The sequence below is a fragment of the Trachurus japonicus genome, chromosome 8 (assembly GCF_045865225.1).
Source record: "Trachurus japonicus isolate A0001 chromosome 8, Traja_1.0".
NCBI classification, from domain to species: domain Eukaryota; kingdom Metazoa; phylum Chordata; class Actinopteri; order Carangiformes; family Carangidae; genus Trachurus; species Trachurus japonicus.
In genome coordinates this window covers 21,744,041-21,757,779 of record NC_140914.1, presented here as the reverse complement: position 1 = coordinate 21,757,779, position 13,739 = coordinate 21,744,041, and the positions used below count along the sequence as shown (strand labels likewise).

Sequence of the window (13,739 nt, the reverse complement as noted above, 5' to 3'; positions counted from 1 at the left end):
TGCAACATTTATCTAATTAACAAGTAAAAATTAAAGCTAACGAGAAGGATGCAGAGATGGGTGGAGGGACAACAAACAGAAAAAGAGAAAGAAAACAGAAAAGAAAGGAAAAGGAGAGAGAGAGAGAGAGAAAAGATGCGCGTAAATAGCATCTTTTATTTTTTTTTAAAAGGGGAAGCTCTCAGATAGTATTCTCCAGAGGTTCACATGGAAACGGCTTTGACTGGAAGTCATCAGCACCAAGAGATTTAGGCTCCAAGTGACAGGCAAAGGAAACACACACACAGGGATGGATAGAGAGAGAGAGAGAGAGAGAGAGAGAGAGAGAGAGAGAGAGAGAGAGAGAGAGAGAGAGAGAGAGAGAGAGAGAGAGAGAGAGAGGGAGAGAGAGTAAAAGTATATTCAGTGCATGCAAAGGCATTAAAGCATATATGCAGGGAAATTTCTTACACGTCTCTGTACACACAAGTATGAAGGCGTAATCGTGAATAGACAAACACACTGAGGGTCTTACAAGGCGTAATCATTGGAGGCGAGCTTCTCCTCATATTTCACATGAGGATTAGCGAAAATCTGCATGGAACAAGCGGCAGAAAGGCTCTGCTACTTACACTTCAGAGGGTAACCGTGTAAACCTTAACCTACAGAGGGTGAGGAGTTATATAAACTTTAAAAGGAGGGTAAAAAGCCTATGTAAACCCCACAAGGAGAGGATATGATGCACTGGAAGAATCCTAATCCTTGTTTGGGATAGAAAAACACACACTATATCATTCACTTAACAGATTTAACTGTCGCTTACAGTATATTTTGAGTGGCAGATATCATATACGTTAACACCATAACAGCCATGATCCAGTGTCTAAGTGGTAGGGTCTCTAATCATAAGTTCTTAAATGTGTTTGTTGTTTTTAAGACATTTATGGAAAAATAGTTTTGCTTCAATAAATGAGTATAACAATTTACTCTAAATATGTAGCAGCTAGTGCTTAAGTTTTAGTTATGTTAAAATACGACAGAGAATTAGTCTACAGCATTTTTGATAATTGACTACTCATATATTTGGTGGTATTTGTTATCATCTTGATTTGGGGTTTTGGCAGTTACAATCAACACTCCTGACCTGCAGATCATAAGGATAACCAGTTGCCATAAATACAGCTCATAAATGATTTGTGGGACCGTGATACTTTACTCCTCATATTTCAAAATTTCGCTCCAGCACTGCAGATGCAAATTTCAATTTCTGGCAATTTTTAAGTGTCATAAACTTCAAATGTCCTGTTACATACAATCCCTATTATAAATTCTCTTACAGAATTTAAACCTCTTCAGATGACCTTTTGGATAAAAACCTCTGGCACAGAGTACTGACGGTTGAAAATGACTACACACATTTGGTTCAAGTGGCTCTGCAAAAATTTAGCAAACCCGAGAGGTTTGAAACGTTTCAACGGCATGAGGAGGCGACTGAGTTTGAAAGTGAGTGTGAAAAGTGAGAGACGGCTGCACATGTGCATCAGTGTGCAGATGTGAAGCTCGCAGACCGACAGGACGTGAGGCAGCAACTAAAAGGTGAGCAACAAAACAAAGACGAGACAAAGTGGTGGGTCGAGCTCTTTAAAGTGGATCATTTTCCCCTTCTCCGCTCCAGGAGGAAACACTCCTGCTGCAAGGAGCTCAATTGCTGCTGTTTCAATGACACTCGCTGACGGGGAACGTGTGTGTGTGTGTGTGTGTGTGTGTGTGTGTAGATGTTGTGTGGCAGGTGCCAGTTAGGACATTCTGTAATTCCCCACCACTCAGCCTTCGCCTCTGGTCAAACTGAGGGATTATCCCTCACCCCTTCATTTCTCTGCTTCCCCTCTCCATGTCCTCTTTTCCAGCACTCACCTCCTCCCTCCTTTGTGTTCCCTCTCCTCCAACACTTACCCTTTTCTCTCCTTCCCTCCTCTCTTCCATCTGGTACGGCATCATCCTGCACTAACTAAGACATTTGTACATTTGCCGTAAACAAACGTGATAACTGCTGGGAGGTTCTCCACTGACCCCCACGCTGAAAGTTTTTTTGTGGGGAAACGAGGTCGGATTTGGTGGGAAATGTGCTGCACCACTTAAGAGTGAGATTGCTTTGTGGCATGAGATAGGAAGTAGGGAGTTATTCTTCCACTGCGACTGGTGCTAAAGATTTTCTTGCATTGGCAGGTCTTGCGGAAAAAGAAAGGTTTATAGAAAAAATAAATCATCTTGCAAGGAAAAGACCAACACACAGTAGGGGCAGTGGGCTGTAGGAGGAAAGCTACAGTGTGTGGTGGTTACTTTGAAAAGAAAAGATCACAACTCATCTTGACCATTGTTGCATTTGTTCACTGTAATTTCACCAAGGTGCTGTGCTATAAACTGCTTGACAATGATACATTGATGCTTCAGAAATGCTATATGTAGCATCTTTAAGGCTAGTCTGTCTAACACACTGTCTGGTAAGCCTGCTTTGATCTTCTGGGCAAATGACACAGATAAGAATATCCCCATTGTGAATCTGATGAATTCCAAGAGCTAAGCACTGCCTAGTGAATCCACACTATCGTGCTCTTCATCTGGGCCTATTCACAGTTCAAAGTGACTGGCAGGCGAGGGGCTTGCCCTATTCAGATGCGAGAACCAATCCAGACTCTCGCTCCTTGTCTGAGGGAATCCTGCACAATGAATGGAGGCTTCCTAGATTATAGCTCAGCGCACCAGTCAGACTGCTCAAACACCCACTCGTTCCGTGTTTCTTCCTCTCTTCTCACCCTTCTGTCTTTACTCGTCACTTCTTCTTCCCTCCCATCTGTTCTCCACCTGCATTCTTCCGACACTTCTTTGCAGATACTTACCTCATCCTCCTACCCTTACTTTGCTTCCTCCACATCACCTCTTCCCACCAATGTGACCTGGGTTTCTCTATCTATAGGGCTCCCCTCGCAGTCTATTACTGCCACTTTTCAGGCGGCAGCCAAATATGTATAAACTGACAAGTTAGTGTGTGCTTCGTTTTCTCCATCCACCACAGCTGCACCCAGACCTTTTGACAATTCACTCCAAACGAAAGCAACCCATCTCCATCTATTTATCCACTCATCCATTCAGTCTTTGTACTTGACCATCCATGCACCAGCAATCAACCAATCAACAAACATCACTCAACCACACCCTGATCCTTCATACACTCTTACATACCTTATCAGCCATGATCATGGACGACCCTCCATGGATGCCGAGGATGGGTATAAGCGTCTGCGAGGAAATAAAATCCAAAATCTGGGCAATGGCCTCCTGGTCGGTGCCATCCCCAAACACCACGCCATGGATTTTGGTCCCGGACATCAGGTCGCACATGTGAGTGATGATGCTTTTCGGGTCGGTCTCATTGACCAGCAGTGTGACCACGTTGACGTCGATGGGGTCCTCCTTGCTCCACAGCGCCCGGATGTCCCGGTCGGAGATGTAGCGAGTGCGTCCCAGGATCACGGCAATGTTCAGGACAGGCACTTTTTCCGAGGCACCGCCACCTCGCTGCTTTTGGGCCGCCGCGGGGTCCGTAATGAGGGTCACCACCACCAGGAGGGCCAAGGGGAGCAGCACACTATTACCACCGCTGCTACAGCTGCTGCTCCTTCTGCTCCTCCTCTTACTCCTTTTGCTGCTGAGGGACATACTGCCAAACCACTTCATCCCCTGCATGGAGACAGGATGAGGGGAAAACAGAGCAGATGAAGACGGATAGAAAGAAGAGAAGGAGATGGGAGGGAGAGGTGTGGAAAGATGATGGTAGAGACAGAAAGACAGGGGAGAAAAATTGTTAATACAAGCCCACACACTAAGGTAGCATCCTTCTTCTTTATTCTACTTTCCTGTAACGTTATTAAACACATAAACCTTGCGGGGAGGGAGGTGGCCTTGAGAGGAAGTTGCGGAGGGGTGATAGAAAGAAAAGATGACTAACAAGTATCTACTTTATGGTCACGACAGCTAGGTGCAGATGATTCAGAAGCAAGCCATGCTATTCAGAAGAGGCGGGCAGACATTTATACAGTTTACAAGTGCAATATCTCAACACTCCACCTTCAGGATGGATTGACGCACGTCTTATGAGGAGGAAGCTGGAGTGACAGTCAGTGAAACTATGCTGAACATTCAGATCCTTTTGATTGTATTATACTTCCTGCCAGTTGGATGATTCAATTACATTTGCAATGATATTTGCAGGACAATGGGTCATTTGATTTTCCTATTATGGAGTTGAAACTAATCTCACAGTACAGTACAGAAAAAAAAACTACCTAAAAAATTCTAACTCAAAATACTTTATGACTCAAAGGCTAGCAATATCAGCCTTTCAGTCTGTCCGTTGCCGGGTCGACTGTTGTGTGGGCTCAGACTTAAATATCTCAATATCTGCAGGATGGATTGGGGAAATTTTTAGACAGATTAATGTTTCCCAGGTGACGTTTTCCTTTAGTGCCACCATAAGGTTCACATTTTGTGTTTTTGAATGAAATGTCTCCACAGCTGTTGGATGATTGCAATAAAATTTCACATTCATTTCCCCCCCTCAGGATCCCCCGATGAGCTGTAATGTCCTTGGTGATCCATTAACTTTTCATCTGGCTCCATCAGCAGCTTTCTGTCCAGTAGTTTTGCTTACTACCGACAACCTTTGCAAAACAGACACCGATCTGCCTGCTGTCCTTTATGGTGGTACGAACATATCTTTATATCTTCTATTAGTGTTGTCCTTGTGAGGATGTTATTATGTCATTATGATGTTTAGATCAAAGCATCACTATGATTATGTACGGCCTCACAGAGTGCCTAAGCTGTAAACTTTAGGTCTTGTTCACAGTACTGTATATCCAATGTGGACACACCACTCACAGCCTCCCAACACGAATCAAATGATGACTCAAACATTATATCCTTACTGCACTAAACCTACAGTACCCTTATATATTCAGACAGTTTTACTTACTCCTCCACTGAAAGTATAAAAACTTTCAAAAAGTGGTACACCACATTTTCAATTAAATTCCTAATGGAAGGGGCATCATATTGCAAGCACAACCATTTTGGAGTTGTTTATAAGAACTGATAACAGAAATCCACCCATCCAGAGACTCTGATGTGACCATGGAATAAAATTAAAATGAAAGAATATGCCGATGTTTCCCCCCTTCTTGGTTCTTCACCTGTATTTACTCGATTCTTATATAAATGATCCAATGCATAGGGTGGTGACACAGCTGTCAAATTCACAGAGTTCTGTTTGTGTCCCTAGAGGTAAGTAAGAGACAAATTACATAAAGGCTGAAAAGAACAGACTAATATAAACAAGAGGGCTATAAATAGCTGGGGATGCCAGATAGCGTTCTCTTTCGTTTTTGAAGTAGCACTGCAGGCCTCGGACAGGGAAGCAGAAGGTTGGGAGAGAAAAAGAGGGAGGAGAGGAGAAAGCGGTACTGTAGGGGGTTCCTCGTTTGAAAGAAACGTTGGTGTGTGTGTGCATTTGAGATTGTGGCAGCAGGTAAAAGTGAGATCGACAGGTAAAAGAGTGACAGTGGTCATCCTGCAGCAAAGGAAACACTGGAGTGAAGTGACATCATCATCTCGCAGAAGCCTCACCACCCCTCTCCCCACAGAGATAACACTCACTGGCCTCGACACCCAGTGCTCAGGGAGCATGAAACAGTGAGTGAGCGCGAGCGTGTGTGTGTGTGTGTGTGTAGGTTTATCATCATGTGTAAGACACAGAGCAGGTGTGTTGAACAGTAGAGCGTGAGCAAAATCAGAAGGGCATGAAACATATGGTCACATAATGTGTCCATGCGCACTGTTGAAGATTTATGGATTCACCGACGATGGGGCCGCGCGTTTTCACGTCGGCGTGGAGCCCGTTGGCGCGTGATTGATTCCCAGGAGACGTCGTTCATCATGCCACTGTTGGAGGCAGTGCAAGATTGAAGCGCAGAGATCATGAGATCATAAGAAACTTGTCTCATTTACACGCCGTTCCCAGCCATTAACGTAATTGACAAAACAACACTGAACACAGCGGGATGCCCACATGTTGCTAACCGATGTATTCTCAGAAACAGACACAAAAATAGCACCAGATGTAATAGCAAACAAAAACATGGTGCAGTTACTAGAGGGACAATATGATGTCATATCCATCTTTCGCTAAACAATCTCCTCCATACTGTTGCCTGTGCCACCTGCACCTTCTAATTGACATCCTGGAAAAACATTTAATATGGCTCCTGATCTGAAAACTACTTTACTTTATACTTTGTTAAGTAGTGTGATTAAATTAATAGACTTTTTTTTAACTGTATGTTTTAAGTTCTCTGTTATTTCTCAAACCCTGTCTGTCTCAAATAAAGAGAGAAAGCTGTAGATTAGGTTATTTTCTTTAGGCTAGGATTTGTCATACCTGGTGGTTTTGCAGTGAAATTGAGACTCTAGTGGAAGACTCTATTGTGAGCTGAATAATGCATGTGGGCTCCCTGTGTCTTTAAACAAGCAGAGGACTGTGCCCCCCACAGCCCCCCCTTTACCCAACTGAGCATAAATACCGTTAGAGCAGACCTGAGGATGAATCATCCAAATCTCAGTCCATTCACCGCAGAGAGAGCACCGACGCCTAATGGATTCCTATTGTCTCTGTCAAGAAGTCAACATCTTCCTTATCCTGAAACTGCTGCAGGTTTACATGATGGCATCTGGCGAAATCAATTAAATCCACAGGGCGGATATCCATTACAACCACATACTTTGTTTTTTTAAAAAGAAAAATAGTTATCCATTCATCTATAAAAAAGGTACTACATAGTTTACATGACTTTTTCATCCTGACAGTGTATAACAACTGTCATTTATAATCTTCGCCAATGAACATTTCCAAACTGGTCCAGGGAATCAAACCAGCGTCTCTCCAGAGTGCAGCCTAGCTCACTGACCACTCAACCGTCACTGCTCCCATTTTGACCCCTGAGGAGAAATCCAGTCTTTTAGCTGCATACATTTTTTAGCTACAGAACAGCACCCATGGTGATGGTGCCCATTTAAAGTCATGGCGTAGAACACTTAAACAGGACGGGGTCTTCTTGTCAAGAGGGTTTCAACTCAAGGACTCCGGTTGAAGGACTGTCATAATTACTAGACATATCCCACTGCTGCTGCTGCTGCTGGAGCTGCCGCCATCCCTTATATATTATGTCTCAATATTAATATCACAGTATCACTGAGACCATCAAACTCTGTTAAAATGCATTTCATCAGCAGTTTCTGGAGGGTGTAGCAGAGTTAAAAAGTCAAGAAAATCTAGGCAGAGGAGCTGAATAAGAAATGCTCAGAATACTAAACAAACATCCTGTTACCTGAATGACTCCATATATTCTGTACACATACACTGCACACACAGGGGTTCAGGGAAATGTTTCTATAGGTAGCAAAGCCCTGTTTTTTTTTTTGGATACTGTATACTGTCCATACATCGAGTGATGGAAAGAGGCTAGATAATTTCAGGGCATGTGCCTTAAAACACACACGGTAGGTAGTGCAGTAATGATGCTTGGCAAAACCCGATTTATAAAAAAGGAAAAAAGTATTAAACTGGTACCAATTTGACGTATTATGGTATTTATAGTAACAGGCGAGTCCACTGTTGACGAGATTATCTCTCAGTTCCAAAGGGTGGTGTGGAAATGTGACTAACAAAAGAGTTTTTTTTTCTCCCTCTCCTTGTCTCAACTCTGCAGCATCATTGGGGGATTTCAGGGAGAGAAGGATGGTGGAGGAAAATGCACCAAGGAGGAGAAAAACACAGAAACTGTGGGGGAGAAGTAATATTTTAAAAAGAGATAGATTTTTTTTTTTAAAGAGGGAGGAAGAAAGAAAGGAAGTGGGGGAGAGAGAAGAGAGAGGGTGAGGGAAAGAGGGAGAGGAGAGAGTATCCCCCAGCCAAATCGGATTGGGGCAGTTTGTCGTCACACAAAGGCTACCGTTTCCTGGCACCACAACAGTAAATGATGTTTGGCAGGCATATCCATAGTACTGGCTATCATTCACACAAACAAACACACACACACACGTACATACACACACACACAAACTCATATCATATTTCCTCACACAAAGCACAAACTGCGCATGTATTATTCTAAAATCAGTCACTGTCTCAGTGATTAGTGAAGAAGAAACTGAAAATAAAACAAAGGTTTACTTATTTTTCTCGTTTCTATATGAAACACAGTGCACACACACATACACACACTCTCACTCACTCACTCCAGCAGTGAAATCTCTTGTTATACCATTACCACAATTCCCATAAGGCTTTGCCGCCACAAAGCCCGCATTTCTGGTCCACATACAACTAGGTTTCACATGCATCAATAATTCAGCCACATTATCTTTACATGATGATTAATATGATTGCATTTACTGCTGCCATCGCATTCCTTCTTCCTAAATGGCATTAAAATTAGATTCACATAGTGTGCACACTCTATGGGTATGATTTATTTACAAAGTCAGTTTGATACTGAGGATGATAAGTGTGTGTTTTACTATGTCACGGCCCAGAGGACACGTGTGTGCGTACATATATATATATATATAAATAAATATATATGTGCATACCTTCCCTCCTTAATATTGTATGTATTTTCCATCTCTCACTGGCTCCTTCCATTACTCTGCATTCATTCATCGCCCATTCATCTACTCACTTATCTGTCCATCCTTCCTTTCGTCTTTCATATCCCAGTATCTCTCCTCCGCCTGTTCTTTCCCACTGCATTGAGCGCATAATGTTTCATTCATTTTAATTCGCAGCCGCTCTTTGAGGACCAGATTCAACAAAAAAAAAACAGAACATAATCACAATCATAGCCCAGTGCAAACTACAAATGTAGGTGTCTAATGAGGATCAGTGCTAATAGTGATAGCAGAGAAGATAAAGAACTGTACACCTGGTGGGCAGCTGCAGTGACAGGGAACCAGAAAGCAGCTTCTCAGTGAGTGATAAACCCCAGCCAGCCTTTGGTGCCGTGCAGAACTTGAAACATGGCTGCACATACACAGCACCTCCCCTCCATGGCCAAAGAGATGCTACAGCCCCATGTTTTGCTTACGTAATCCCATCTCCAAGCATCACTCTCAGGTCTGCGTCTCTGCAGAGTCCAAACACTCATTTCTTTCCTCACTTCTCTCATGGTCACACTGTGAGCTGCTCATCCTTTCCTCAGCAGCCACGTTGCTGGCTAAGCATTGTCTGACTTATTTGACTGTTTGTTTGCTTGTTCCTGGCGTTTGGCCTTATTTGGGATCTTTTTATTTATAATAAAACTGCATCTTCAGTGAAGCCACCCCCTTTTCATCTTTCTCATTTTCTTTCCCTCTGTTCTTCTTTTTTCCCATCCTTGTGCATAATCAAGTGGTTCCATCATTCTTCTCTTCCAACTCTCTGCCAAATGATACAAACCCTAATTCAAAAATAACTTTCTTCTTTCTGCCTCCCTTTGTTCATCTGTCTAGTTCATCCATCCCAAACTATTTCCCCTCTCTGCCATCACTCTTCCTGGATGATTCCCCTTTTCTTCCATCTTCAGGTTCTGAGTCCTACCATACCTTATTATCTCCAACAGTTTTCGACGTTTTTTGTATGAATGCAATGTACTGCTTACTTCTGGACCTTGCTAAGCCTTCATATACAAAGAATCATAGTTCTTATTTAATTATAGTCTATATAGTCAACAAATATGACACAAAAGAAGCTTTCACATGTACGATTCTCAGCACTTGGGTCCAGAGTAGACTCTTTCCCAGGGAACTCTTCTGCTGCACAGGAAGTGATGCATTTTACAGCAGCTGCTTTGGTTTGTTTGACATAGTCGATGTAAGACATAATATTTAGCACGACCAGAAACAGACGCTTTGGCTGAAGAGATAAAGAAAAGCATGCCACCTACAGAAGCTCAACATTTGTCCCAGGACAAAATGTCCCAGTACCACCTACACTGTTTTGTGACACAGCTAATCTAAATGCTGCTCTAAAGCATGACAGCAAGTACTGTGGAGCTCCACAGTGGGTGCATTAATTAAAGGGCTACTCCACAGATTTTACACTGTAAAACCCGTTTAATTATCACTGAGAGTAAAACACAGTCTGCACAAACAGTTGCATGACTTCAGGGGCTCTTACACCCTTTTCTGAGAAATGAACCCTACTGTATAGTGATGTAATCTGGGGTGATTACACATTTGTAAAAACCTTGTGAATTGGCAGTTAGGGGTCTGCAATACCCGAGCAAGGGGAGTGGAACTAAAGATGCTATGGGGAGTCTTTATGGGAAATGTAGGATGCAGTGTTTTTGAGGGCTGACCCAAGGACTAACCTTCACCCCTTGAAGGAACCCCTGACATGGAGAAACTACTCTCCATCTCTTGTTCTGACATTCTTCTCCTTTGTCACCAGATTCCTCCATCCATTTTCTCCCAGCCATTCCCTCATTCACTCTCTCTCTCTCAGGCCCCAGCCATCTGCTCCGTGTGCCCTGACGTGTGCATGAGCGCCCATGAGAAGCCCAGTGGAAGTAATCGTCTGTTACCACTCAGGCTTCAACATGTTGTCTGCCCACTGCACATACCTCTTTAGCTCCCTACAAACCTAGTGTGTGTGTGTGTGTGTGTGTGTGTGTGTGTGTGTGTGTGTGTGTGTGTGTGTGTGTGTGTGTGTGTGTGTGTGTGTGGGGAAGAGAGAGAAAGAGGGAGAGAGACAGAAACAGACAAAGAAAGAAGTGAGATCACTATGTATTCTCTTATATAATAGAGGTGAACAGTGCTCTCTCTCTCTTTTTTTTCCTGCACCTGATGCCCAATACACACCTATGCCTCTGAGCCACACAGAAGGATGACACTCTGTACTACAGTGTCTCATCACTCCTTTATTTTCAGATCTTTCAGTGCTAATTGCATCAGTCACTTTCTGCTTCATTAACATGCAGGAGGCCCATATCAGACCATCGTCTCTATTTCTGAATTTTACTCTCTGCTTCATTGGCGTGACATGTAACTATACATTCACGCTGCCAAAGCATACAGAAAGTGATTATGCCACTTTATGACCCATTATGGTGTAATGTTAAAATACAAGTTGTCAGTCGGAGCCATCAGATGTTGGTTTGGCGGGTTATTTGTTGTCTGTCTGTTTTGCTGTTGCAGCAAACGACGGAGCTTCTCCTGAACCTGCTGAGTCTCAGTCTTCACCCAGTAAGAGAGGACTCCCATCTCTGAAGGCCAGAGTCAGAGGTGATTTCAGGTTTTGTTCAGCCATGAACGACGCAGATAAATCTGAAACACGTCAGTGCTGCTTTGCAGGAGCAGCCTGTTCTACTTGAAGACAACTTGAATTTTAACCCTTTACATGTCTTTTTTTAGAAGAAGCGTTCTCTGACTGAATAACTTCAGGGGCTGTGGTCAGCTTCATCTATATGTAAATAAAGGTGCTATTAAAAATCAATCTCATCCACGTCTCTCTCCCTCTCACACAGTTTTCACTCCTCCATTCTTTCATCTTTCATACTCGCTGCTTCTGTCTTTGACAATGCTACTGATGTATGATTGGATGGATGGATGCAGTAATACATAATAAAAAATCAAAAACTCTATCTGTCCTAAACACACACAAAAAAAAGTACAAGCAGGTAGGGGCCTGGATTCACAATTTACATGGGTAGAGGTAGTGGGTTACACTGTAATACATTAGGCTATTTCCTTTTGCTGTCATAAAAATATGGATTGCCCTTCCATGGGCTGCGGCTGACGCCTTTATAAAGAGAGAGAGGCAGAGAGAGAGAGAGAGAGAGAGAGCTTCTCTGTGATAGGAGAACTGCGCTTCATCAACGTGACTGAGTCCCGAGAACAAGAGAAAGGGAGAGAGGGGGAAGAGTGGATATAAATTCAGACTCCATTCGGTTCAATGGAGCCAACACAATACAAGTGCGACCCCTAGTGGTGCAGCGAGGGCCTGCCTCCTCCACTCGTGGCCAAGACGCTCCTTACAGGCTAGTTTATTTATTTTTTTTTAGAGCCGAGCCCGTTGTTCACTTTCTGTCACGATTCTTGCATTAGCCTACATGGACACAAGGGTTTGGCCTGAAAATCGCATCGCAACATGAAGCCTTATAGGCGCTTTGTTGACAGAGAATCTCCCTGATGTGACGCTGCTGCTCCGTCCTGGTATGGGATGGAGAGGAGCTAGAAGTTGTGCCAACCACTGCCGCGACTCGAAAACTGCAACGTGTAAACCCAAACCTCTGGATATTATCACCAGAACTACCCGTATTTTTCATTTAGCTCTGCGTTAGGCTCATCTTTTTTTGTGGGCAAAACCTATAATTCGCACTGTTTGTGGCCAGCCATACCAGGTGATAACTGGAGATGCTGTGCAAGTGCCCAACTACCAAATCTGCACAGCTCTGTGTATTTCACCTGTGCGGCCAGTTTAATAATGCTTATGCGATTGTGTTGCAAGGAATGCACGTGTTAAGGCTGCCCTGGCCGGCTGAGAGATGTTGGATACAGATGCGCTTAGAGCCAGCCTGCATGCGCTCCGCTCACTGCGCCAGCCGCACCGATTCTGAGGAAATTATAACATTTGACGTACAAGAGCCGAGGGAGAAGAATTTGTTTTTATGTGTTTGTTTGTTTGTTTGCATCACATAGTGCCTGTCTGGTGTCGTTTAAATCCCAGTTGACAGTGTTTTAGGGACAGCTGTGCTCTCTGTGGTGTGGGTGCCGCACTTTGGATAAAGGGACGCCTGTGGGTAAAAACCCGCACGACTGATGAGAGAGAGAGCTAGAGAGAGAGAGAGAGAGAAGGGGGAGGCAAGGGGTTGGCTGAGACGGCGCACGATCACCCCAATCCCCCCCAAAAAAAAATTCAGAGAGAAATAACAGACATGGCAAAGTACTTACAGCATCTCCCTTCCACAGAGCTCCAAAACAGTAGTCTGAGATGACATTGCAACAGTCCCCTCTCTCCTCTGAGAAACCATGCAGCCTCTGATGGTGATCACTCTCACAAACACTGCACAGGAGGAGGGGAAAAAATCACCGAAATCTCTGGCAATGAATTATTCCCACCGTGTCCCCAAAAAAATGAAAGAAAGAAAAATGCTGAATGAAATCCCACGTTTGAGCACTTCACAGGCGCGCAGCGGCGAATAAATCACTGTTGTTGTAATCCAATCTTCATTGTGTGTGCGCCTATACCGCGGATTCTCCACTGCAATATCTGCTGGCCCCGCGCATTGTGTGGGCTTAATACCAGCCTCTGTACGATCAGAGCTCCCGGTATCCTGTTATTCCTGTCCCGGGCGAGGAGTGGAGCGCAGCGGAGGGAAGAGGCAGGCGAGCAGCCGCCGGACGCACACATAGACGCACACGCACATTGACTACTACAGCAGAGGCTCCGGCAGCCTGCAAACCGTGCATGGGACCCGCTCCCAACGTCTCTCTCTCTCTCTCTCTCTTCCCCGCTCTCTCCCTCTCTCTCTCGTCGTGCACGTGTGTATGTGTGTGCGTGACAGTGTACTGGTGTGCTGAATGTGCACGCGTGCGTGTGATTTGGCGTTTTGTCTATGTGTATGCCTGCGCGCTTCTGCAGAGGCAGGGGCAGCTGGATAGAAAGACGG

General features: G+C 44.1%; 1 protein-coding gene across 2 annotated transcripts in view; it reads right to left on the bottom strand.

Moving 5' to 3' along the window:
* The window catches only part of grin2aa (glutamate receptor, ionotropic, N-methyl D-aspartate 2A, a), a 140,724-nt gene extending 127,516 nt beyond the window's left edge, over positions 1-13,208 (bottom strand). Inside the window, exons 1-2 of one of the 2 annotated variants that reach the window (XM_085784648.1) lie at positions 13,021-13,208; positions 3,220-3,717 (exon numbers count right to left, since the gene is read on the bottom strand). In XM_085784648.1, coding sequence (XP_085640774.1) covers positions 3,220-3,714 — 495 coding nt within the window. In that variant the 5' untranslated portion in view covers positions 3,715-3,717; positions 13,021-13,208. Of the gene's footprint in view, positions 1-3,219; positions 3,724-13,020 lie in introns of those variants that run through there. The other variant, XM_085784647.1, reaches the window with a different exon arrangement.
* Positions 13,209-13,739: the final 531 nt, after the last annotated feature.